This window comes from Castor canadensis, chromosome 15 (genome assembly GCF_047511655.1).
Source record: "Castor canadensis chromosome 15, mCasCan1.hap1v2, whole genome shotgun sequence".
Classification (NCBI taxonomy): Eukaryota; Metazoa; Chordata; class Mammalia; order Rodentia; family Castoridae; genus Castor; species Castor canadensis.
This window is the reverse complement of record NC_133400.1, coordinates 100083244-100108828: the sequence shown is the minus strand read 5'-3', so window position 1 is coordinate 100108828 and position 25585 is coordinate 100083244. Positions and strand designations below refer to the sequence as shown.

General features: G+C 49.9%; 1 protein-coding gene across 10 annotated transcripts in view; it reads right to left on the bottom strand.

Annotated features, from left to right (window-relative positions):
* Positions 1-25585, bottom strand: part of Pcnx2 (pecanex 2) — a 192747-nt gene that overhangs the window by 125621 nt on the left and 41541 nt on the right. For all 10 annotated transcript variants that reach the window (XR_012442221.1, XR_012442222.1, XR_012442223.1 and 7 more), the window contains 6 exons: positions 21315-21460; positions 14828-14981; positions 14710-14742; positions 8349-8520; positions 993-1103; positions 158-249 (listed from right to left, as the gene is read on the bottom strand). Coding sequence is in view for 7 of the 10 variants with exons in the window: in XM_074056857.1 (XP_073912958.1) it covers positions 158-249; positions 993-1103; positions 8349-8520; positions 14710-14742; positions 14828-14981; positions 21315-21460 (708 nt within the window). In the remaining 3 variants the exon portion in view is untranslated. The remainder of the gene's footprint in view (positions 1-157; positions 250-992; positions 1104-8348; positions 8521-14709; positions 14743-14827; positions 14982-21314; positions 21461-25585) is intronic.

Below are 25585 nucleotides of genomic sequence, written 5' to 3'. Positions count from 1 at the left end.
TTCTTTTTTGTTTTTGGAGGCACTGGGGTTTGACCTCATGGCCTCACGCTTGCTAAGCAGGCGCTGCAGCACTTGAGCCCCTCTGCCGTCCCCCCCATTTCTTTTATCACTGGAGGCAACACTTGTTTGCTGGCTGAATGCAGAGGCGCACGCCTACCTTCACCGCGCTGAAGCAGAGGGCGTGCAGCAGGGCTGCCACCAGCACGCTCCGGCCCACGCTGTACACCGCCGACACGATCCCAGAAACGGCTGCAACACAAAGAAAAACCCCTTCCACACCGGCCATCGCCCAAACCGACAAACGGCAAGGGAGACGCTGAGAAGAACGCTGAGAGAAGTCGGGGCTTTCAGACATGAACTTCCTGCCAGGAGTACAAAGTCAATCCGTGGGGTCACTGAGACACACAGGGTGACAGTGAGTGCGGGGAAGTGACCGACTGTTCACCTGAACATCTGGAGCTGAGGAGCAGCCCCATCAGCCACCCTACAGGATGGTGCAGACACACAGCATGGAGGAGGGGGCACGGGCTCACAGGTACACACAACACACACGCACACTGATACACACCTGGCCTCAAATACACACACACACACACACACACAGACCTCAGGGACACACTTGGGCATATACTTCTAACCTCTCTCTCTGTCTGTCACACACACATACACGTACAGACCTCAGGGACACACTCATGCACTCATTTATAACCTGTCCCCCGGCCCCCTCACACACACACACGCACACGGGCTTTTTCTAAGGAATAGTTCAGAGGACCCCCAAATCCATTCCACATTCTTTGCTTGTTTCTTCACCGTGACTTCACTTACCATGCTGGCCGGCCTCTCCCCTTCTGATTCTGTGGGATGACCCTGGAACACTCCATCCCCACCCCACAGGGGACCCAAACTGAAGTGGTTGAATGGCTTAGGACAAAGCAGACCTCATGTCAGGCTCTCATCTTCCCAGGAGGAGCAGAAGGCAGGTGACTTACCGGAACCTCCAAAAAGCAGCATGTCGACTTGTTCCAGAAGGTGCATGCAGAAGGTGTTGATTTGGGGGAAGAGCCCGAGGAGGGAGATCACAGGGAAGCAATATAAAAATACTGAAAACAAAGAAAATTGATGATGGACTCCAAGCGAGGTGACTGAGGCCAAGCTGCCTCTTCCCCTTCCAGATCCCCCACCCTGCCCGGGGAAACTGAGGCATTGCCAGACTTCTCTCTCAGGCCACTGGAGGCTTTGGAAGTAACCAGGGCTGGCCCTGATCAGGGAACAGTAATGGGAGGAAGAGAGCAGAGCCACCTGCAGCATGGAAGAACAGACCTGGGTTTAGGGGAGATGAGAGAGGGAGGGGAAAAGACAGAAAACCCCAGGAAGCAGCAGAAACAAGAGACAGTAGTACAGGGTCTCTTTCTGCATGGGAGTGTGAGCAGGAAGAGGAGCGGGTCACCATGCCTGGTGTCTCAGCATTCAAGTGACTACCAGCCCACTACATCCCAACATCCATGGGAACTGGGGGGAGTCAGCACCCACTGCTCTCGAGTGGCACTAACTGAGAAACTCAGTGATTCCAAGTGGGCAGGGCCACCTGGAGACGAGGACAAGCATGCCACCTTCCGCCATCCTAACAGTGCACTTCTACACTGCTGAAACCCTTGTCGGTTATCGTTCAGCGCCTCGCAGAAGACAGCAGGAGAGCTGCATTTTCTACCGGCACCTCTGCTGTTCTCTCCTGCTTCTCTCTCCGAGCCGGTGTCACAGATGCAGCAGTCCCACTGACGGGACTACCATGCAACCGTCTTTCCTCCTGACTCAGGTTACTGAGCAGATGGCAATGAAGTTTGATTCTGCTAAGCCTTAATAAATGGAGGAAAGTTGACTTGAAATCCAATCCGTGTAGACACTGGAACTGGGTCCTAAAACTATACAAACCCCAGGAGCTATGGGAGAGGAAAGATAAGGCAGTGTTTCAGCTCTTTTTCTTTCACAGAGAGATCGTAGGAATGAGAGTTTTGTATGTCCTTTTTCTCTAATCAGGTTAAAAGATAAGTATGGCAGGAGCAGGGTACGGTAGCACATACCTGTAATCCCAACTGCATGGGAGGAGACAGGATGACCACAGTTTCAGGCCAGCCCAGGCAAAAGCTAATAAGACCGTATCTCAACAACCAAGCCAGGCATGGTGTTGTACGCCTATAATCCTGCTACTTGAGAAGAGGAGAGAGGTCTGAAGCTGGCAGAGCAAACGAATGGGATCCTATCTTTAAAAACTCACAGCAAAAGGACTGGGGATGTGGCTCAAGTGGTAGAGCACCTGCCTAGCAAGCACCGGGCCCTGAGTTCAAACCCCAGCACTGCAAAAAAAAAAAAAAAAGTATAGGCCAATTCTCTTCAACAGGGGAACTAGACCAGCTCTGGGATAATGACCCTGGCTGGCTCTGAGGCTGTGATCACGGGGCCTCTGCTTGGGTTGGGTTGAGCCAAGTTTTCCTACATGACGATTTTGTTGTAACGTTTTTGTGGCAAGACCGTAACTCTATTGTAAGACCCTAACTCGCATACAGCTTGTGCTGTCCCTTGAAGGGCCATGTGTTCAAGACTTGGTCCCAACTTGGTGCTATTGACAGGTGGTGAGACCCTTGAGGTAGGGCCTGGTAGGAGGTCTTCAGGTCACTGAAGGAGACAGTGTGGCCCTGGGATCTTCCTCTTTCTTTCCATGTCCTGCCTGGCCATGACGTGCTGCCTCATCCAAAAGCAACAGGGTCAACCCATTGCAGACCAAATCCTCTACAACCATGAGGCACAACGGGTGGCTTCTCTTTGTCAGTTGATCTCTCAGGTGCTGGTCGTGGTGACGGAGCGCTGACTGACGCAGCACCTGGTCACAGCTCATCCCTCCATGGGAGTGACACACAAACATGTCTGCTAGATGGAAGTGTAGGAGGCGGGTGTCTTTCTCAGTCTTTATGGATGGCATCCAGAGATTTGAAAAGAAAGACACAAGAAACCAGCCACACTTTAACTCTGAACGCTTTGTTGAGGTCAAGGGCATTTCTCAAAGCTCGCGTGCGGACGCCTTGGTCCCCAGTCTGCGGAGCTATGGGGAGGTGGTGGACACTTTAGGAGGTGGGGCTTAGTTGGCGGAAGTAGGTCACCAGGGATGAACCCTTGAAGGGGACATCTCGTTCTCGCCCCTTCTTTCTCTGTTTCCTGGCAACCATGAGGTGAGCGGCTTTTCTCGGTGACACCCTCGGCACCGTTGACGTTCTGCCTCAACACAGGCCCAGAAACAACGGGTTCAAGTGACCGTGAGTTGAACCCTCTGAAACTGTGAGCCAAAACAAACCCCACCTCTTTTAAGGGGAGGCATTTTGTCACAGCAAGAGAAAGGTGACACATGCCCAGAACACACGGTGAAGGACTTCAACATTTTAATCCCCGTAACTTTAAACAAACTGAGCGGTTTCTGTTCCCTTCCCTTAGGAGCTCAGAGACGTCGTGTGCTGTGCACCCTCCACTTTCAGGGCTGGGGCAGAGGGAAGCCAAGAAGAGCAGCAGAGCACGGTGAGCACAGCACAGCAAAGCCAAGAGGCAGAGACCCCAGAAAACCATCACCAGGGTGGGCGTGAGTACAGAAGCAGCAGGAAGGACAGCAGTCAGCAGGGTGGCCCCCACCAGGACCTTCTCCAGAATATCCTGGGAAGGAAAGCGCCAGTGTCCAGCAGAAGAGCCAAGGAGCAAGCACGCAAGGAAGATGGAGTCCATGTTCTTCATCACCAAGCTGTGCCCGAGGGATGGAATAGCATGCAAAGGCCTGCCGCTTCGCGGGCTGCTGGAAAACCGCACTTAAAATTAGTCTGTCCTCTTTCCCCAGAGCGAAGACCTATGAACATGCATTTTCTGTGAGTGCACGGGCTTCTCCCATGTTTTTCCTTCCTCCTTATTTACCCTGGTATTTGCTGTGAATGTGGAAACTTCTGGTTCAGTTCCAAGCAAAATTTTCAAGCGAAATTCACAAGTAAAAATGTTGCAGCTTACACTTATTTCTTTAATTAAATATGAACGGTGACAATCACCGGGCATGTATTGCCTTATCTGTGCATGAACTAAGGGTCCTCGTGTGAATGGACCACTGAGGCAGGAAGCAAGGCTTCGTACGAGACATGCAGTGTGTGGTTGAGGGTTCAGGGAAGGGGATCTGATCCTGATCCAGCCACTGGCACAAGGGCAGCACTCGTCTCTAGGTTCTGTGATTGAAGCTGTGTTATGCAGATGGGTTCATTGTCCTAAAACCAAACAGAAAACTCACATCTGATAAGAACCAGAGAAGCAACTCATCCCACACATGGAGCACAGCTGCACCAGTGGCCGTGCCATCCCACCTGAACCCTCCCATATTAGGGGCTCTTTGCTTCCCCAGGTGGGCCACACTACCTGGATTGGCTCTGTCCCAAGCCATCCTGCAGATCCCCCTTGTACTGAGAGTTGGGCCAGCTGCCACTCACAGGGACTGGTTATTGCAGCTGTCACAAAGCACCAGTCCCTCCCCTCCCCTTCTGTACCTCTAACCTGTGCCTTTACAGAGCCCTGTGGAGCCCACGTGGCTTCACTTGCCAGGCCCTGCCCCCTGGAACGGGATCCTAAGAACTGAGTGTCTTTGGCTCCCTCACCCATAGGACAACTACAAAGCCAGTCTCACTCATAGGCTTTTGCCAAAGTTACTCAAGTGAAAAGTAAAAAAAAGGCCAATCCCAAGGTCACCTTCTACCTGAGCACAGGAACTGAATGCTGCCTGAGGAGGCTGTTCACCCCGTTCCTGGGAGAGAAAATAAGGAATTTGTCCTTATAAAGCAGGGGAAATGCAGAGTGATATTCTGAATATGTAAAGATAATGAAAGAAAAAGAAGATAAGAATGTGATCCTTGGGTTGTCTATCTCCTAATTCACCCGAGTTTCTCCTCCTCCCATCTTCTGTCATCTGACATCATTTCCGCCTTTGAGATGTTCTTGTCTGGCATTATACATGATGAAAGCATAACCGCCTCTCCACCTGGCTTCCCTACCTCTGACTGGCAATGGCCCCTTCTACTCTGAGAGCGGGCAACCCGACATCCTTGCTCTGTCCTATTCCTCTTCCTCTGCCATCTCCCCCTCCCGCCGAAGACTGGTGGGTGACAGACATGTCAGCAGCAAGCATTCTGCCACAAACATCACATCCCCAGCTCCTGCCTGAGGAGGAGCAGCTCCAGCCAGCACCACAAATGGCACCTTTGCTGATGATGTCAGAGTATTGGGGTCTGTCGGGGCCCTAATCCAGTGTGACTGGTAAATGTGGACTCTGACAGGCACAGAGGAAGATGTGATATCACAGGGAGAAGGCACCATCTGCAACAAAGGAGAGACCTCTAGCCCTACCAGCACCTTGATCTAGGACATCCCATTCCAGACTGTGAAACAACACATTCCTGTTGTTCCAAGCCACCCAGCTTGTGGGTCTGTGATACATTGTCACTGCAGCCCCAGGAGAGCAATACTCTCCAGTCCCTTCCTGCTAGCTTTCTGGTTTTCCCTAATTTTCCTCCTCTCCTTGCTGGTGCCAGAATGGAACAATGGTGACAGTTATGCACTTTCTCAGTCCCCTCCCGGCCAGGTTGGGGGGGGGCATGAAGAGGTCCCAGGAGCAGACATGACTTTCAATACACAGTCAAAGCCTTTCTTTCCTTCCTTATTTGTACTCCATGCATTTCAGTCTTTCTGCTCAGTGCAAATTAGCACATTTAATGCACTCATTCCGTGGGGATTGCTGTTTATCTAGCTTTCTATTTATCTTCGGCTCAGAAGTCATTTACTCGGCTTGCTGGATTATTCACCATAGTCCTTCCTTGTCACTGTGGACAAGCAGACAAACATGTGTGGGGAAACCTTTGCGAGGGGAGGAGATTCCAGTGACAAAGATAAAAACACCATATTCCCTGCGCCTCATTCCCAGGGGGACGGATTTGAAGGAAAGCAAGCAGGGAATGTCGGTTGCTTATCCCAGGACCCGGGCCACTGCTAATGAACAGTCTGAAGCTTTCACTGAGCACATTACTCCTCCTCTCTGAGCCTAAATGACACAGGTTCTCATGCCACAGTAAGTTGGCCCCACCGGGACATTACATTTGTTCAATGATGCTGTAAATTAGAGAAAAACAGGGCTGAGGGAGGGGCGGTGCACAGAAGAGACATTTGTAAGTGGAATATGTCCCATGCTTTTCTTCCAGGGTCTCTTTGCACAGATCCTCTGCAAGCAGAGCATCTTAAGGCAGCAGGGGTGGAGCTGGTGCAGCCCCCCTGGGTGAGGAGTGGGTCCTGCACAAAAGCTCATTTCCGCATTAATTCCTTTAGCACCCAGAGGCTACTTCCATGTTCTTCAGTTCATACATCCCTCCTGAACACTTATCTGGTGCTGTGGACACCAGACACCATAGGGTGGGGGGACCCAGAATTCAGTGGTGAGAAGGCAGGCAGGGGTCTCTGCCTCGCCTTCACTGAGCAGATAAGCTGGAGAGGGAGAAGAAGCGAATCCAACACCACAAGTGGAACTCATCATTGTGAGACCAAAGGCTAGCTTGGCAAGGGCAGAGGGACAGCAGAGTGCCCAGAGGTTCTCAGGGTGACATGAGCAAGGGCCACCATGTTAGGGCTCCAGGGCACACATCCTTGTTTCTGTAAGATGTGGAATATGAATCCTATTCCACACTAGAGGTCCAGGGAAAAGGTGGCCATGAGGCAGATGAGGTGGATGTGGGTGTGACAAAGGAAAAGGTAGCATTTGGACATAGATACATTCCCAAATTCTCCCTGCCTCTCTGCTTCTGATCGCCAGCTCCTGTGTGACCTTGAGCGGTGGACTCTAGCACTGCTGTTAGGAAAAAGATGGTAAGAAAGGATGGCACTCCAAAGCGTGTGCAGTTGTGACTGGGTGTCTCCATCTGTCATTGAAAACAGTGGCTTCTCCATTGCAGCTGACCTTGGAAGAAGGAGGGTGAGCTGAATCATGAGAAGGTAAAAATGACTGAAGCCTTGGGGTGTGTGTGTGTGTGGACACTTCAAGTAATAATACAGAGTAAAGCAGAAATTCTCGTGAAGGGTAGACGCAAACACTTGTTGGGAAGACACCAACTGGGTGTTCATTGTTGGGATGGGTTTCTGATTCCAAATTGAACTCTGAGGTTCTGGCACCTGAGTCCTGGGTATTAAGAAGCTGATCTGCTCCTCCCCCGGTATACCAGGAAGAGTGTGCCACCTGCACACAGTGGCAGCTTGCAGGGATCAGGCAGGAAGGACAGCGTGACACCAATGCAGCAGAAGAGGAACGGGGAGATGGCAGCTGGGAAGGAGGCCTGACGGCAGCATTTCCCACCAAAGTTTCTCCCTACCCTGAGCACAGAGAAAGCTTGCTCCATACCTGGGCACCCTCCCCAGTTTCACTGGAAAGACTCAGGTTGCTGTCAGGGGCAGAGCTGGGGTCATGGAAAGGGTGATGGGCAGCCCCTTGAGTCCAACTTCTAGCAAGCAAGCCAGAGAACCAGGCTGGTGTCTTTGGAGCTGTCTTTATCAGTTCCACTGGTCAAGATGTCACAGCCCACCTTAACAAGTGTGTAAACCCTCACTGTCAACCCAAGAATCCCCATAGCACGTGCCCTAGAGTCTTCAGAGCTGAGATCAACGCTGCCAGGCTCTTTGCAAAATAATGGCTATCAGTTGACTCTTGTTGCTGGGCGTGGTTCTGGATGCCATGTAGATGAACTCACTTGAAGCCCACAGTTACTTTAGAGGCGGGCCATGTTTTGGTCCCACATTACAGTGGAATAGTCACTTATTTAGTGATTTAGCAGGATGGGGACCCAAGCAGCTGGCTGGCTGGCCCAGAATCCAGTCCAGGCTCTAAACCATACAATAAGCTGGTGACTCACTCGAGTGGCTCATTTCACAGCAAACACTACCTGGATTTTAAGGCAATCCCAGTGCACTGGAGGAAGATGGGTGGCCCCTGGGTTCCCACAGGTGGGCTGAGGGAAGAGCCCACCTGTGCTGTGTGTGACCAGAACATCTGTGCACGTGGGCAGGGCTGAGGCCTGCCAGGATGGCGAGGCCACCCAGTAATCACCACAGCCTCTACTTCAGATGTCACTGGACTGCAACTTCTTGGTTATAGACATTAAATCCTGTGAAAGGAACTAGCTGTTGGACATGGGGGAGCCTGGGCACCCAGACAGGAAATGCCTCATCCAGTAAGCAGGAGTCTCCAGGTAATGAGGCATAGCCTCCCTGACACTCTTTCCCATGGTCTGAGATGCACTCACCTATTAAGCAGTCCCTCGCCACCTGCAGGGACTCCGGAGAGAAGAGCTTCAGGCCATACACCATGAAACGGGGAGGGTGCTGGGCTTTGGCCTCTGTATCAAGAAGCAGAATGAGACCACACAGCACACAGAAATAGACCGGTCTGCTGTAGGCTATGATTTGGTTGTGTCCCTAGAAAACAAATACAATCTCTGAATTGTACATTTTATTTTGATGAAGTGACAAAGCCTCACAGCCAATAATTCACACCACGTAATACAACTTATACCAGGTGACACACCCTCCCTCCTGCCCTGCCAGAATCCACGTACACAAATACCAGGAAAGGGAAAGGGGAAAAAAAGTTCTGATGCGTGTTTTGTCAAATCTGAATGGAAATAATCAAAAAGAATGCTATGCTTTTCAATTCTGACAAGATTCACCTAACAATTGAATTACCATCCATGCAGAAAATCTAGATCGAATTCAATTCTGTCCTCAACCGTGCGACTTACGTTCACTGGGTTCATTCCAAGTGCAAAACTCATTTAAACCTTATTTGCTCTACCTGGTCTAACCTGGGCCCCCCTGTTGATTTGAAATAGAATGACAGGTTGTGGGCTATGGTGCCTTTGAGTCTTAGAAACCAAGACATCACAGGTGCAAAGCTTTCCCTGCAGAGATGACGTCCCTTGTCTCCAAGCATGGTGGTGTAGTTCCACTTTTTAAGAAACTTGGTATTTTGACTATTTGCACGGCACTTTCCTCTGAAAGGAAGCAACCATCTTGTGACTCTCACCTTAACCTCAAAATATTGTTATAAGGAGAAGTAGAACTGTTCTCCTCAACAGGCTAGGAAAGTTAAGGAGAAATGTGACATTGACTTCCTTGAGCAAGTCAGCAAGAAGCCACATCTCACAAATCAACGCCCAATTCGTAAGATTCGAAAGGCTGACAAAAATGAATTGAGGGAAAAGTATATTCTGCAATTCATGAACTATCTTGAACATAAGACGTGGAGGTTGAAGTGGGGCGGTTTCAATCATAAGTCATTGCCTTGAACTTGTACTATGGAGACGTGCAATTTAAATTCTAAAAGAGAAGTCGTCCTAATTGGGGACTGTCTTTCAATAGGAAGGACGATGCTAGGATCTCCATAGATGATGGCTGTGTTTGGTCCTGGGACCACGCTTGGGTGTGAAAAATATTTTCACTTGTAGGGAATTTTCTTTTGAATCCAACTAGGTAACAGATTAATGAGTATGGGAATATTTTCTTTGCATGAAAACTATAAAACTAAAAATCTAAATACACTTACCAAGTGACCAGCAAAATAAATTAGCTGCTATAAATAGCTGCGAGGTACACAGACACACATGTGTAGGACACATTTCTTCACACCGACACAGTTTAGGGAATTTGATGGAAAGGCTATCTTGCACTTGCTTTAATTTTTCCCTTTATTAGAGGTTAAAATACATTATCTAGGAACTGAAAGTCTTTGGCCTTGGATAGTTTGAGATCTCCTTTGGGATTGTCCTCAGAGATGAGGATGCAACTTTTTTATTAGTAATTTACAAAAGAAAACTGATGACACCCCCTCCAAGAAATTTACCCTCTGCTCGGCATCCATGCATGTCCTAGCTTTCCCATCCTGTGTTTTGGGTCCCCAAACTACTATCCTAAGCACATTGCTAAGACACAGCACAAAATCCCTTCTTTTCCCTTGATTCCTAAGAACACCTCCAAACAAACTCCCTGCTCTGCAGGTGCTGAATTCACTCATGAATCAGTCATCAGATCCAAAAGGGCTGATTTTTTTTTAAGTTTTTTTTTTTTAATTAGAAAAACTCTACTTGCACCACTGGGTGATGTCTGCTCTTAGTGTGTTAAAAAATTCATTGGACTCAGTCGTTCTGCAGCTTGTTTTTAACCCCAAAGCTGCAGTGGGAAGCACCATGGATGTCATGGGATGCCTTGCCAGGGTGCGCACCTGGGCTGATGGCGTGCAGGTGGGTTTCCTGTCGCCCTACCCACATCACACTCCAGGTCTTGTGGGTGGAAGTGTGGTGAAGAGTGAGGGAATCAACAAGAACCCCCCAAAAGAATCCCACCTGCCTATGTGCTAAGTGAACACCGTGCCTAATGTCCTCTTAGGAAAAGGGTGGATGCTCAGATGCTTTGCAAGTTTTACTGCTAAGAAAAAAAAGCAGGATTTTATTACAAGGAAGCCAAGGTGTCTGAGGGAATCAGAGAAGAGCTGGGGAGCAGCTGGCCCTCAGGGGTACAGAAGGGAGGCTGCCCACAGCCGGACCAGGCACCAGCTCATCCCAGCTTCCCCACATGCACCAGCTCCAAGACCTCATTCCACGGGACAGAAGTGCCACCTCACAACTACCAAGCTGAGCATGTACAAGCTCCTGCCTCAGTCACACTCACAGGTCCAGTCATGTTGGATGACTAATGTGACCAACACAGCAGTGAGGATGGCTGACCTTGACCTGCCCTTCCTACACTCACTGCTCTACTCCTTCAAATGCACCCACCAGACTAATCCTCAGAACACCTGGGAAGCACACACGTCACTCATTCTGACAAGAGGGAGCCAAGGCAGGAGGGTGAAGTACTCTCCGGGCTTCAACACTTGCCCAGCATTGGCCACCTGTGCTCCTGGAACCATGCCAAAGGGAAAAAGCCAGTCAACCACTTTCAGAGGAAGCACTGAGTGTATTACTGCCACCTCCCCACAAGTGCAGAGTGGCTTAGTTGGAAAAGCAGTCTAATCCCTTTGCCAGCCTTATGAAGGGCAATTGGCCAGGGCTGGAGCCGGCAGCAGGGTGGAGAACCGGCTCTGTGCCCATCCTCTGCTCTCTCCCTTGACCATGGCCTTCCTCAAGTTTTCTCATCTACATCAATTGAAGATCACAAACCTGCCTTCTAAATGTCTGCATAGTTCGGTCGGATGGCAAGAAGAAACATTTCCTACCTCCCCTCTTTGCGTTCTTCATTAGAATTACAGAAGAAATGCCAGCTCAGAGTTTAATCTCCTTAGAAACCCATGTAAGTGAATTAATTACTACAATGAACACACTTGGGTGTCTGACAGTAAGAAAAGTCTCTTCTCCCTCTCTCGCTATGATGACAGAGCAACACCTTGGTCTGTTTCTCCAGGAACCAGACAATATGACACCTGCCAGTGCAGCAACCTGGGGATCACAGTAGCAGACAGCATATCCACCTGGAGTGTACAGCAGGCTTGCCACACCAATCCTGGCACATCCTGCATCATTTCTGAAGCACAGGCAGGAAACTGAATGTCCAATGGTAGGTAACAGCTCTCCTCCAAGTCACACACAACCCCAGTGACAATGAAGTGGGTTGCGGCCAAACCTTCAGAGCTGCAGCCTCCCACCCACCACCCACTCCGTCCTGATGATAATCACAACAATACATCTTAATCCCCTAATTACACAGCCTCTGCTTATCTCGACATTCCGAATCCAGGATAAAAGAAGACATATCATATGTAAACCAATTACGGGGGACAGAGGAATTTAACAAGACAGTATCTATGGTATATGATCATCCAATTATGAGCTTCCTTAATTACTGTGAGTGAGTACAGACTATGAGTCAGTCCTAAATCCTGGATATGAATTTTTAAAAAGCATAGTAGAAGGAAGGTCCTGTTTTCTCTCATCAGAGGGGCTTCAGGGGTCCACAAGAGTCTGCTGTGACAAAGGCAGGAGATGCTCAGGTAGCCTGGGAGGCCACCCAGCAGTGGGTGCCTCAAAAAGGCACATGGCTGGGTGACTGCAAGGGAGGGGTCTGACCCACAGCCTCTTCAGGCCACTGGAGCAGCTGGGCCCAAGGAGCCACGTGTGCATCAGAGCTCCTGGGAGGATGTCAGTGCACAACAGGTTGGCAAGGGAGAGTCCAGGGTTTCTGTTACAGACCAGATTGAAGGCACGGAATAAGAGGTAACAGTGCACTTGAGGATGTGGAATACACCAGCCTCACATCCAAAAAAAATGCAAAGTAAAACCACAGTATGTATCAGCTCATGCCTGTTAGAAAGGCATTTATTAGTCAGGGCCTGGTGGCTCATGCCTGTAATCCTAGCTACTCAGGAGGCAGAGATCAGGAGGGTCACAGTTCGAAGCCAGCCCCAGGCAAATAGTTCATGAGACTCTATCTAAAAAATATCCAACACAAAGCAGGGCAGGTAGAGTGGTAAGGGTACCTACCTAACAAGAATGAGGTCCTGAGTTCAAACCCCAGTAGTACCAAAAAAAAAAAAAAAAGCATTTATCAAAAAGATGAAAGTTCTGGTAAGGAGATGGAGAAGAGGGAACACCGTGTACTTTTGGCGGTACAGCCGTGATGGAACACCATAGAGAGGCGTCAAAAAAGTAGACAGGACCTACCCAGCATTCCCGCTTCTGGGTCTACATCCAAAGGAAATGAAAACAGGACATGGAAGAGGCGTGTGCACGCCTGCATTCAGTACTGCGGTATTCAGGTGGCCAAGGTATTGACACAACCTATGTGGCTGTGGATGGATGAATGGACAAACAAGGTGTGTGTGCATACACACATATATGCACAGGCATGTATATGTGCACACACACACACATAAACCTGTACACACATACACACGTCTGCACATCTATATACACGTGCACACATGTACACACATGCACGTGTACAGATGCACACTACTACTCAAGCTTTTTAAAGAAGGAAATCCTGCTATTTTCAAGAGTGTGGAAAAGCCGGGGGATGCCATGCTAAAAGTAAACCAGCCACCTAGAAGCAAGGAGTGCATGATCCCACTCACCTACGGATGTAAAACATCGAACTCACAGAAGCATAGAGCAGAACGGGGTCAGCAGGGGATAATGGAGGGAGGGCAGGGAGATATCAGTGGGAGGGTACAAAGGTTCTGGCAGAATATTACACGGTACAGTGACAGCAGTGACAGTCACAATTGTATACTTGAAGAACGCTGAGTTCAGATGTTAAATGTCCTCGCCAGAAAAATAAGTATGTGAGGTGATGACTATGTTAATTACCTTGATTTAGTCATTGCACAATGTACAGATATATCAAATTACCATATTTCACCCCAAAACTTATACAATAATTGTTTTAGAGAACAAGAGTGATTCATGCCTGCCTCGCTGACATAAGTATGGACAACAGCTAGCACCTGTGGAGCGATTGTGAAGTGCCAGACACTGCTCTAAGCACATTGCATACAGTATTCGATCCCTACAGACATTTTATCAGCCTTATTTACACATAGGGAAACTGAGGCATGGGGAGGCCCAACATCATGCTCAGTGACAAACATCAAGTGGAGGAATTATGGGAAACAAAGGCAGGCGGTCTGATGGCAGTCTGCAGATGCCCCACCAGGCTGTGGGTCTTCATAATAAGCATGGCCTTCCCCCTGGACTCTGCCCTGGCCTGAGCAACGTCACCTCACTACACACTCAGACCCAGCCAGAGCAAGGCCGCCATGCACATGGATTTCTACTGATACTTCTCCCTAAACACCCAAGATGCAGGTATAGGTGCAGGTGCAGGTGCAGGTGTAGGATCAGGTGTAGATACAGGTGCAGGTGCAGGTGTAGGAGGAGGTGCAGGTGCAGGTGTGTGCAGGTGTAGGTGCAGGTGTAGGTGTAGGAGGAGGTGCAGGTGCAGGTGCAGGTGTAGGTGTAGGTGCAGGTGTGTGCAGGTGCAGGTGCAGGTGCAGATACAGGTGCAGGTGTAGGTGCTGGTGCAGGTGCAGGTACAGGTGCAGGTGTTGGTGCAGGTGCAGGTACAGGTGCAGGTGTGTGCAGGTGCCAGTGCAGGTGCAGGTGTAGGTGCAGGTGTGTGCAGGTGCAGATACAGGTGCAGGTGCAGGTGCAGGTGTTGGTGGTACAAGTGCAGGTGCAGGTGCAGGTGTAGGTGCAGGTGCAGGTGCAGATACAGGTGTAGGTGTAGGTGCAGATACAGGTGTAGGTGTAGGTGCAGATACAGGTGTAGGTGCAGATACAGGTGTAGGTGCAGGTGCAGGTGCAGGTGCAGCTGTGTGCAGGTGCAGATACAGGTGTAGGTGTAGGTGCAGGTGGAGGTGCAGATACAGGTGTAGGTGCAGGTGCAGATACAGGTGTAGGTGTAGGATCAGGTGTAGATACAGGTGCAGGTGCAGGTGCAGGTGCAGATACAGGTGTAGGTGCAGGTGTAGGTGCAGGTGCAGGTGCAGATACAGGTGCAGGTGCAGGTGCAGGTGCAGGTGTAGGTGCAGGTGTGTGCAGGTGCAGGTGCTTTGGCCTCTCCTGACCTTCAGTGCAGCATCAAGACAAGATGGTTACCTGCATGGAGACTTACGTGTATTGGTGAGGCGGGGTCAGGCTGCACGCTCTGAAACACAAAACAGAGTACCTGTCACCTCATGATGGCACGGCTGTGCCGGGGATCACGTGCTGGTGGGGTAGGTGTGTCTTGCCTTGAGCAGGGAGTACTGGCAGCTGGCCATGACCAGGCAGAAGAGCGGTACACACAGGTCCTGGCAGAAACCTCGGTTCAGAGTCAGGAAGCCCAGGAGGGAAACCAGGACACCCAGCAAAATCGTCAGCACGTTCTCCTTGATGTCCTCGGTGCTGGGCAAGACAGGTGAAGAAGCAGAGGACGTAGGTGTGAGTGTCCACTGGTAAGCAGAGCAGACCTGCCCATGTCTAAAAAGACTGACGGACCACAGAGGGGTTCCTATGCAAGCCTTTGCACGATGATGAGTTCTAAAGTCTCTCTCTCTCTCTCTCTCTCTCTCTCTCTCTCTCTCTCTCTCTCTCTCTGTCTCCTTATTCCCATGCTATCTAAACCAAGTCCTGACTTTGACCCCAGGTCTCTGTTATTGAAATAAATGCACGGGACATCCTTGGCCACTGCACCAGAAGAAACAGTCAAGGGTTTTATCCATGGCCACGGACTATTCCAGAGCTTCTCAGGCTCCTCTCACTAGAGGGAAGAGGACCAGGCATTAACACCTAGGAAGTCATTTCCAGATACCATCAATGGAGACAGAGTTTGCTGACCAGCTTCAGAAGCCGGGGAGAGCTGGGAATTCAGGTGATCCCCGGGCAGTGCAGGGACTCCCCTGAGGTGGGTCACGGCCACACTGTTCCCATGGGTGATATTTGATTGTGGGACTCCCTATATGCAGTGGAGGGTGCAGGGGGGATCACCCAGACATGGAGAATGGTCACTAAACTGGGATCTTTTTAAGGCGGGGACAATTGGTTTCTCTGTGCCTGGCATGTAGACAGCCATAAACATTTTTAACAGACTTGGGTTTTAGATATTTTAACTTTACAGTCCCCCTTCTCCACCCCCAACACACACCACACTCATCCCACACCAGAGCAGAGCTCTTGCCACAACCAATGAGCCAACCTTGACACGTCACTGTCACTGGAAGTGCACAGCTGACACCAGGGTTCACTTGGTGTTGGACAGTCCATTGATGTGCAATGACATGTTTGCAGCCTCACGGTGTCCAGAGCAGTGCCCGGTCTGCCCCTCTGTGCTCAGCTGCTCGCCCTCCCTCCCCGGTCCTGCCACCACTGCTCCTGCCACCATTTTCTCCCAACTTTTTTGTCTTTCCAGAATGTCACTGTTGGAATCACATTGCATGACCTTTGAAGATCGGCTAGCATCACCCAGCCATATGCACTCAAGGCTCCTCCGTGCCTTTGTGCAGCTGGACATCTCAATCCTTTTTACCCCTTGTGACAGTTCTCTGCATGGAAACGCCAGGCTCTTCATTTACTCACTGAAGGACATCTTGGTGGCCTCCAAGCTTTGGCAATGGTGAATAAAGCTGGCATAATCATTCGTGTGACAAGTTCCCAACTAATTACCAAGGAGGACAATGGCTAGATGCTGTGGTCGAACATGCTTGGTGTTATAAGAAACTGCAGAACTGTCGTCCACACTGGCTGTGCCAATCTGCACCCCGCCGACACAGCAAGGTTTCCGTTGCTCCGTGTCCTGGCTAGCAGTCCATGTCAGCATTCTGGATTTTCTCTGTTCTAATGGGTGTGCAGTGTTCTTCATTGTGTTTGTTTATTTGTTTTTTGGTACGGTATGGGGCTTTGAACTCAGGGCCTCAAGCCTGCTAGGCAGGTGCTCTACCACTCCAGCTCTCTATTTTATCTTGCTTCTTGCTTTAGTTATTTTTCAGGTAGGTTCTTGTGGATTTTTTTTTTCCTGGACCTCCATCCTCCTACCTACAGCTTTCAGTGTAGCTGGGATCACAGGCATGCACTGCCACACTCAGTTGTGATGAGGTCTTGCTAACTTTCTGCCCAGGCTGGCTTTGAACCATGGTCTTCCTGATCTCTGCATATTGAGTAGCTGGTATTATGGGAGTGAACCACACTGTCTGGCCTGACATTCTATATGGAACATCTCTTTGTATGTTTATTTGACGAACTTCTCTAATGAAGTTTCTATTTGGATGTTTTTTTTTCCTTGCAGCACTGGGGTTTGAACTCAGGGCCTCATGCTAGCTAGGCAGGTGCTCTAGCACTTGAGCCACTCCACCAGCCCTATCTGCTTTGGTTATTTTTGAGATAGGGTCTCCCTCTATGCCCGGGCTGGCCTGACCACATCCTCCTCTATTTGTGCTTCCCCAGTTAGCTACGATGGCAGGCACACATCACTGTACCCAGCCATTAGCTGAGAGGGGGGTCTCTTAAATTTTTTGCCTGGGCTGGCCTCAAATTGTGATCCTCCCCATGATCTCTGCCTCCCAAGCAGCTAGGACTTTAGGCTTGAGCCACCAGCACCTTGCCATGTGTAATATTTTTAAATGGATGGATACATGAGTGAAAGATAACCCAAACCTGATGCTGGTACTTGACGATATATCAATAGCTCCAGAAAAATAACAGCAAGGCAAAGAACACTTGTAAGAACACACATATGAGTGCACAAATCATGTGGTAGGAACTTTTAAAATGTATGGAGAGAGAGAGAGAGAGAGAGAGAGAGAGAGAGAGAGAGAGGATTTCAGAGATTCAAGGAAATAGAAAAATAAATACTTAGGCCTCCCACAGAAGGGAGGGCAGGAAAGGGACTTAGGGACAGCAGCCAGGAGCTGGGGAAGCATGAAGGCTCCAGCTGGGGTGGACAGGGTAACAAGAGCAAGACGGACAGACAAACAACACAGGCGGGTGCAGAAGTGTCGAGTACTTAGGTGCAGTGATGCTCAAGCTGGAAATTAAAAATAACTTTTTGGAGGACTGAACTGTGTTTAGTGAAAGGGGAAATTTGCGTGCTTTGGACTTGCTTTGCACTTTTAGCAGAGCTGAATATATTTGTCGGTTCAGGTCTGTGCGATTCACCGCGCTGTCTTCAATGTGCTCCTAACATTTTCACATGTAGTTAAAATATCTAAGGGGCCATGAAATAAAAGGAGATTTTACTTTTTTGACTTTGGGGGGAAAGGGAAGAATAAAGCTCCGGGAGAATGTTCTCCCCTGAATTCTCCTCCACCAAGACTCTGTTCTTGTCCCGCTGTGGCTCCCTTCCCTTGGTCTCTCAGACGCTCACAGTCAAGCACTGGTTCAGAGCTCCTTGCTGGGCTCGGAGTGCCACGGTTAAGGCTGCATCTTAGAGAGATTTGCCTCACAGAGGTTTCCAGGGTCACCGTGGGGAAGAGACCAAGCTCTCCCAGGAGAGGAGGTAAGGGCCTGGCAAAGCCATAGAAAGAGATGACGTTAAGACACAAATAAGAGCAACGCAGAAAGGACACGACAGTGGCCAAATGGGTTGAGTCCAATGAAGGAGCAACTGGAAAGAATGGAGACGATCCCAAGATTTCAACCTGAGGGCAAAGGACAGGTGGTGTCATGATGGCTGGACTGGAGACCCAGCTGGTTTGCAAAGGGGAGTTGTGGGGCAGCACAAGTGCTCAGCCCTGCCCCACCTCTGAGGAATCAGAACAAAATGGAGGAACTTCCTTTCTCATGGTTGTGCCATAGCATGTCAGCAACAAGAATGCTGAGCATTTTACAGGGTCTGTGAGAAGATGGTGAGCAGAGTGAGGGGGTAGGCGAGGTGGCCATGCAGACGTCTGGGGAAGAATGTTCCATGTGTGGGCACCCAGTGCAAAGGTCACAGGGCAGGAGGAGGTCTGGCAGGAAGGAGAGCCACAGGAAGGGCAGGGTGCATGCAGGAAGCCCGGGATGAGTGCAAGGGATGCAGCCACACAGCAAAGGATGGGCTGGCTGGGCCAGGGTGTGCTTGCAGGCACTGAGCACTTTGGTTTCGTTCTGAGGGGAGTGGGGGCCTGCAGGCACCCTGAAGAGCAGAGACCAAAGGCCCTGCTTCTGAGTTCAGGTGGTGGACTGGGAGAATGGGGGAAGCAGAAAGGATGCTAGTGTGTCACCCACAGCTAGGTACAGTCATAGAGCCTGCTGGTCACGGGAAGGCTGGGGAAGCACAGAAGACACGTGAACTCAGTTCCTATGAGGGACTGAGTGCAGGGGTGACAGGAAGCAGACTCGGGGAACCGATCCCAAGGTGTTCAATCAGAATCCAGAGGCTGAGGCTGCCATCTGTTGGAACAGGGAGACAGAAGGAGAAGAAGGCATGGGTGGGCTGAGCTGGGGAGCTCTGTGGACTGTGGTTGAGAGGCCAATCTGGTAGTGAGACAGACGGGTGTAGAATTCAGAAGATGGAGATATGAAGCTGAGTGTCGATGGCATATGGATGGTGTCTAAAGCCACTGGGCCACAAGGGAACGAGGGCAGGCAGAGAAAGAAAAGGAGAGCCAGGACTCCATCCTCAGCGGCCAGGAGGCAGAGGAGCCTGTAGACCTCCCTTCTGGGGAAATGGTGACTGTCTGGGAAAGCAAAGAGTACACCGAGAGGGAGGAGACGCCACCTCTGCCAGGCATTACTCACAGATTTGATAATATGAACATTGCAGGATGGGGAGGGTATCTGGGACAAGGGCAGGTTCAACGAGCATTGGGGTGAGGGAGTCTGGATGCAGTGGAGTCAGAGAGAAGAGGAGCCAGAAGCCAGCACAGCACCCCCGAGGAGCTGCTGGGAAGGGCAGCAGAAAAACAGGATGGCGCCTGGTGACAGGGTGTGGCCAGGAAGAGACTACAGATGGAGCTAAGAGCATGATCTCAGGACAATGGTGACACTGAGCCCAGCTTGACGCCATGAATGGTTCCCTCCCCCATCGGCTGGGCAGCTCTTTCTCCGGTTCCCAACCTCAGTCGCCATATTTCCTCCTCCTAACCACATCGAGTGCTATTCCTTCTTGCTGTGTAGGTCCTGTGGCTCTTCCTCCTGCCCACTGACTCTGGGCTCAAAGTGCAGATTGTCCACCTGCTAATCGGTGATCTTGATGGCTTGCCTGGCTCCAGATGCAGAGCAATGTCTCCTACCAACTAACGCTCCAGCTCAGTGTCTGGATTTCGCGTCTGCTTTGGTGACCATATTTAATTTTTAATTTTTCTTCTTTCTGGGTCCTGGGCACCATTTCAGATAACAATTAATAACAGTAATAACAGCAACTAAGATTTAAAGAACAGCCCTACAATTGATTTAATCATCATGACCTCTCCACTGGACAGATAGGAAGAGGCACAGAGGGGCCTCAGGGGCACCTGAAGGTCCCGGCACAAGACAGCAGGGGTCCACTGACAGCCCCGGCACCTGGCCAGTGGGGGTCTACAGAAAGGGAGAGAGGCCGTCTCTGGGTCATCCATGAGCACAGATTAAAAACCCTTGGTGCATTGCAAGGAAGGTGATTAAAACCATAAAATGACATCTGTTAAAAATGGCAGTAATCTCCATCATCCTTTTTTTTTAAGACCTCCATCATTTTCTCGTTATTTTTTTTAACGACTGAGTAGATTTTAAAATGACAGACACAAGAGTCGGCAGAAAGATTTGCTTTTAATATGCAATGCTAATACATGCTCCTCTAACTTCTGATAATTCTTTTGTAACAAAAATTAATATTTAAAAAATTGCCTCATCTAACGGAATACCTTTTCTTGGATTACCAGCTAAATTTTAAAAATCCCCTTATGTGTGAGCCCCCAGGTGACAGTGTTGCTATCAGAACCATTGTGACTCCTTTCGCTGGCTTGTGGTCCTGCAATTTACTGTTGTAATTTTGCAAGACTATCGTTTTCCGTCTGTGATCGCACCATTTAAGATATTACTGTAACATTACCATAACAAGTCGTCACCAAGGGACCCACGGCAGTAAGGCGGCTGGATCACTGCCCCTATGGGCTGGCGGTGAGCTACGCACAGCATTTGTTTACGTGATCTTGAATGTTCAAAGCAGCCTTCCCATAAGAGCCACAGCTCTTGAGGACCATAACAGTGTCTTTTTTTTTTTTTGCAACCATGTGGCAGCTGGGGACAGGAACAGAGTCTCCTCCTCAATCCCTCTCACCAACCAAAGACCCCCAATCCCACCAGTCCACCCAAGAATCACATGTCCAGCCCACAGTGTTTTATCTTGAGGGGCGACAGTAAAAGGAGAGAAAGAGGGAAGGCCTTAATGCACACCAGACAGGAGAGTGACACCAGAATCCAAGTCCTGTTCTCAGGGAAGAGTTGGCCTCACCCCACTTCCTCTTCCCTCCTTTCCTGGGCCCATACCTGGCAGTCCAGGCCCTGTGCTGCAGATGAGGCTGCGGCTTTCCTACAAAAACAGGGCCAGGCACCAGGAGATCAAAGTTCATGCCGTCCCCAAGGCTAACCTGAAATCCAAACATGTTACCCAGTTGTCATACCTCCTGCTGTACTTGCCAAGCTGTGTTTTTAAGTGGGCAGGGTCTCTCACTTTGACCTTGGGTTCGCAGCACAGCAGTGTTCTGTCATTTTAGAAGCACACAACCTTGCACGGCGATGCCACCCTCCCATCTTCCATCTGCACCTGTGAGTGATGTAGCTTACCGGTCCAGTAAGGCCAGCAAGGTGAGGCGGTTGTACCAGACTTTAATCCACTTGCCAGGGAAAATGAAAAACTTGTAAAACTGCTCTGGAGTGAATTTTCCTTGTGCTGAAGAACATGACGAGTTTTCCAGATCCTGGCTGACATGCTTTTAGATGAGAAAGAGAGAGAAAGGAGAGAGAGTGAGCCATATAGGCAGGCCATTGTCAGAAATACATAGCATAACTTAAGAAGACAAAAGCAGATGTCCAAATTCTGAAGTGTAAACCAACATATTTCACTTGCAATTGACAGTCTGAGAAAGAGACAGAATCAGTGCACATCACAGCAATGCACCCCCATCCCATATCACACGCCACTAGAATTTTCTTCCTCCTCTTCAATCAACACTTATTAAGACCAAGAAACTGCCCTGAAAATCATTCTTACAGAAACTAAGAATCCAGCAAAAAGCTCTTAAGTGACTTAACTTTTTAAGTGTGTTCTGAAATGCAATATTCCAGTTTTACTCTGAGCATAGAGATCTCCACGTGGATCCCTGGGTCATTGGCGAAGTGTGTGGTGAGAAAAACTGACACAGTGACCTTAACAAATCTAAACCGATAAACTGACCTATGGAAAATGCAGACTCCGACTGTAAAAGTTTCAGCCCTCATTTGCTATAATCCTGCAGAAAATAATTAAAAACATTAGTCCTCATCAATTTGCCTATCAAGTACGGAGTGAGAGACTCTTACTCAGCCTGGGGGGCGGGGCAGCGGGGGCTGTGATCCTCCCGAATGGGTTGACTCAAACCCGAGTGACAGAGGGGCCTCCATGGAGAGCATCGAGGGCCTCCAAGGAGGAAGAATATGGAGAAGAGAACAAAACTTAGCTCTTCTGACCATCTTTCTGGTAAAAGTAGTTACGACACCTGTTATGCGTTCCCCAAGACTACACCTGCAAGTGAGTGTCAACTCATTCTTTATGCTCGTTGTCACCAGGGAATAAAATGTTCCATGCTGCTGAATTTTCCAGAAAACTAACAATTATTCTTTTTAAACTGTGTGTATTTCATATTGACCTTGGTTACAGCCATCTTCCAAAACTGTGATTCTGCTCTTTATTCTCTGAAATCCGTCTACAGGACGCCCTTGAACCCTGCTCCTTGAGTCAGCTCAGGGCACTCAGTGCCATGCTGAGCCCCAAGGGTTCTCATGTGCTCAGGGTGTTCCCTCCACGTCAGATAATACTAGGGACCATGCTTTTCTAGAAGAAAATTGTTAAATATTATAAGATGCAGACACATATTTTAAATGTGGGCACCTCCCCTGCCCCATGACCCTCAACCTCTCTCATTTCATCCTCTGTCCCTCTTGCTACATCTGAACAATCTCTTTGGCTCCGTTTCTGTCAATGGCATCAAATTTCCTGCTAAATCAGCACAGCTGTGATTTTCATTATCAAGTTTTATTCCCGGGACCCATGCGTTCTCCAATCTGCTTGATCGTTGCCTGGTTTTTGCTCCTTACATTTTCAATCCCTTCTTGTTTCTTTATCTGTTGGAAGCGCACGGGATCCATCTTCTGAATGTGCTAATTACAGTTTCCAAATGCAGCGAGGCGGTGTTTCTGCTGTCTGTTGACCTTGTCAGCTCCTCTGCCACACTTTCACTTCATCAAGCTCGCCTTGGATCTCGATTTGTGTGAATTTGGGAGAGCTATAGTCAAGCTCTGTTCTTCCAGATGAAAATTTGCTTTTGTGTCTGATAAGCGCTTGGAGGCACTGCTGGTGTGGCACTGTGTTAAAGTCAGTTCTTTGAGGGGCGTGGGTGACACATGCAGCATGAAGAGGGCGGCAGGCCTGGGAGGATGAAGTCCGAGGAGACTGTCAACCCCTTGCCCACCTAAAGACTTGGTGGGGAGGAACAGGTTGCGGCCCTAGGTGACACAGTGTGTTTGCTTCGTCCCAACAGCAGGGGTACCAGGCTGAGGGGGGCTGCCACTGGACCTAATCTTGTACTTCTCTCCTGTTCTCCCCATGGAGCCTGGTGAAATGCCATCCCCTTCCCTCACCACAGCGCTGTTTGACCTCTGCCTGTCACTTCTACCTGCATCCTGAAGCCACTCTAGGTGCCCAGGCCTCCAGACTCAGGGCTAATCTGTATGTATTTTAAATTGTGGTCAAAAAGAAAACACATAATTCACCACCTGAGTCATTTTCAAGTGCAGAATTCAGTAGTACTGACTTCATTCACGTGCACAAAAGGTCTCCAGAACTTTCTCCTCCTTCAAAACTGGAACTCTACACCCCATTCTCTCCTCTCCAGCCAGGCGCCCTTTCTCCTCCTGTATCCATGAAGCTGACTGTCCTGGGACCCTCGCAGAAGTGGGTCATCCAGAACCGGTCTTTTGTGACTGGCTGGTTTCACGTTGCATGATGTCCTCCACCTCATTCACACTGCAGAATGTGTCAGAATGCCCTTCCTTTCTAAGCCTAAGTAATGGTCCACCTGTGAATATCCTCATTTTGTTCATCCATTCATTTACAGGTAGACACTGGCTTTCATCTTTTGGCTACTGTGAATGATGTGCTGTGAACACAGGTGTGCAAACATCCCTTCAGATTCTGCTCAAAATTCTTTGAGCTCCATGACCAGAAGTGGGCCAGCTGGGGCATTCAGAGCTGTGGTTTATTTGCTCGCTTTCCCCTGTGTGTTTTCTACATGGATTTAAAGTGGGCTCTGGTTTTCTTAGCTGCTGAACATAAGACACAGGAGATGGGAAAGGAGGGTGAAGGAGGAGGTGGGAAAGGGGCCCAGGCAGAAGGCAGCTGGATTGTTTGGGGCTGAGAGCAGGAGCGAAGTCTTAGGAAGGTCCAGCAAAACCTGCACCAAAACCTGCAAGAAACAACCCCACCCCCAAGGCTGGCTAGTTACCTTAGTTCCCTGTCCCCTCCACAGAGGCCCACCTGCACCTGAGGACTGGGATCACCCACCTCCAACCTTAGAGATCTCTTCTCATGCCAGTAAAGGACCGAATCCTACAGGGTCTGTGTGTGGACAGCAGGGAGGTGGACCAAGGCCAGAGAAAAAGTTATCTGCCATTCTCCCCTGGCAAAAATGAGCCATGTGTGGCAGGAAGAGGCCATGCAGGAGAGCGCCCTCTTGAGGCTGGTCACCTTCATGCAACTTACAGAATTTTAGAAGTCAAATAAGGAGCCAAGTGACTGTTTCTGATTTATCCTTGAGATGTTCGCTCCCTTTGAGTTTCTGCTGCAGCTGGGACATTTCGAGATAATAAATGGATGGATTTGTGCTTTGATCATCCAAAACCCCTCACTGCTTCATTGCCCTGAAGTTCTGCTGTTCTCACAATCTCCCAAACGATCTCCATATTTCTGCCAAACCTTGGAGGCTCAACACCCATATGCTGGAGGTGGGACATGGAGGAGGTGGCCCTTCCCCAGGCCATGTGGGGAGGAGCCAAGTTCCTCAGACAGCCCCATTCTGCAGGGACCCCAGGCTGGGCTCCAGGGCTATAATGCAAACCAGCGCCAGCCCTGCGTGGGGTTGGCAGAGCTCACAGGGCCACACAGGGCACCGTGTGTAGAGGATGCAGCCTCCACAGCCCCAGGCCCTTAGAGGGCCAGAAAAGACTACAGAACCTGAAGACGCAGGTGGAGGAGAGCGGGCTGTGCAATGCGAGGTCCTCAGAGGCAGGAGGAAAGGGCGGGGTGTCTGGTGGTCAGCAGAAGGCAGCCCCCTCACCACCCTGGAGTCAGGCAGGAGCGGCACCACACTGCTGTGCATGGCCAGGCTGGTGGCAACCATCTGAGAGATGCCAGCCCTCCCACCTCCACCTCCACCCCCACCTGTGGTTTTAGGTGATCATACCCTGCACCCCAAGCCCTGGAAAGGGGGAGAGGGAGGGACCTGAGGACATGAAAGGAAGTGAGCCCCCCGAAGATCAGCTCCAGGGCTGGACTAAATACCTGCTCCCACAGGATAGTCCAGCAAGCCTGGAGAGACTCTGATGTCACCCTGCACTGGTACTCTTAAGTCCCCTCCTCCCTATACCGTCCCCAGCAGCAGGAACGAGGCTCCTCAGGGAGCAGGAATCATGACTCCTCTTTTTCCCTTGCACACCTCAGCAATGGTGCATACCTTCCTTTTGCTTTGTTTGTTTTCCTTTGTCTTTTGAGATGGTGTCATGTTATGCAGCCCAGACTGGCCTCAAACTTGCAATCCTCCTGCCTCAGCCTCCTGAGTCCTGGGATTACTGGCATGCACCAC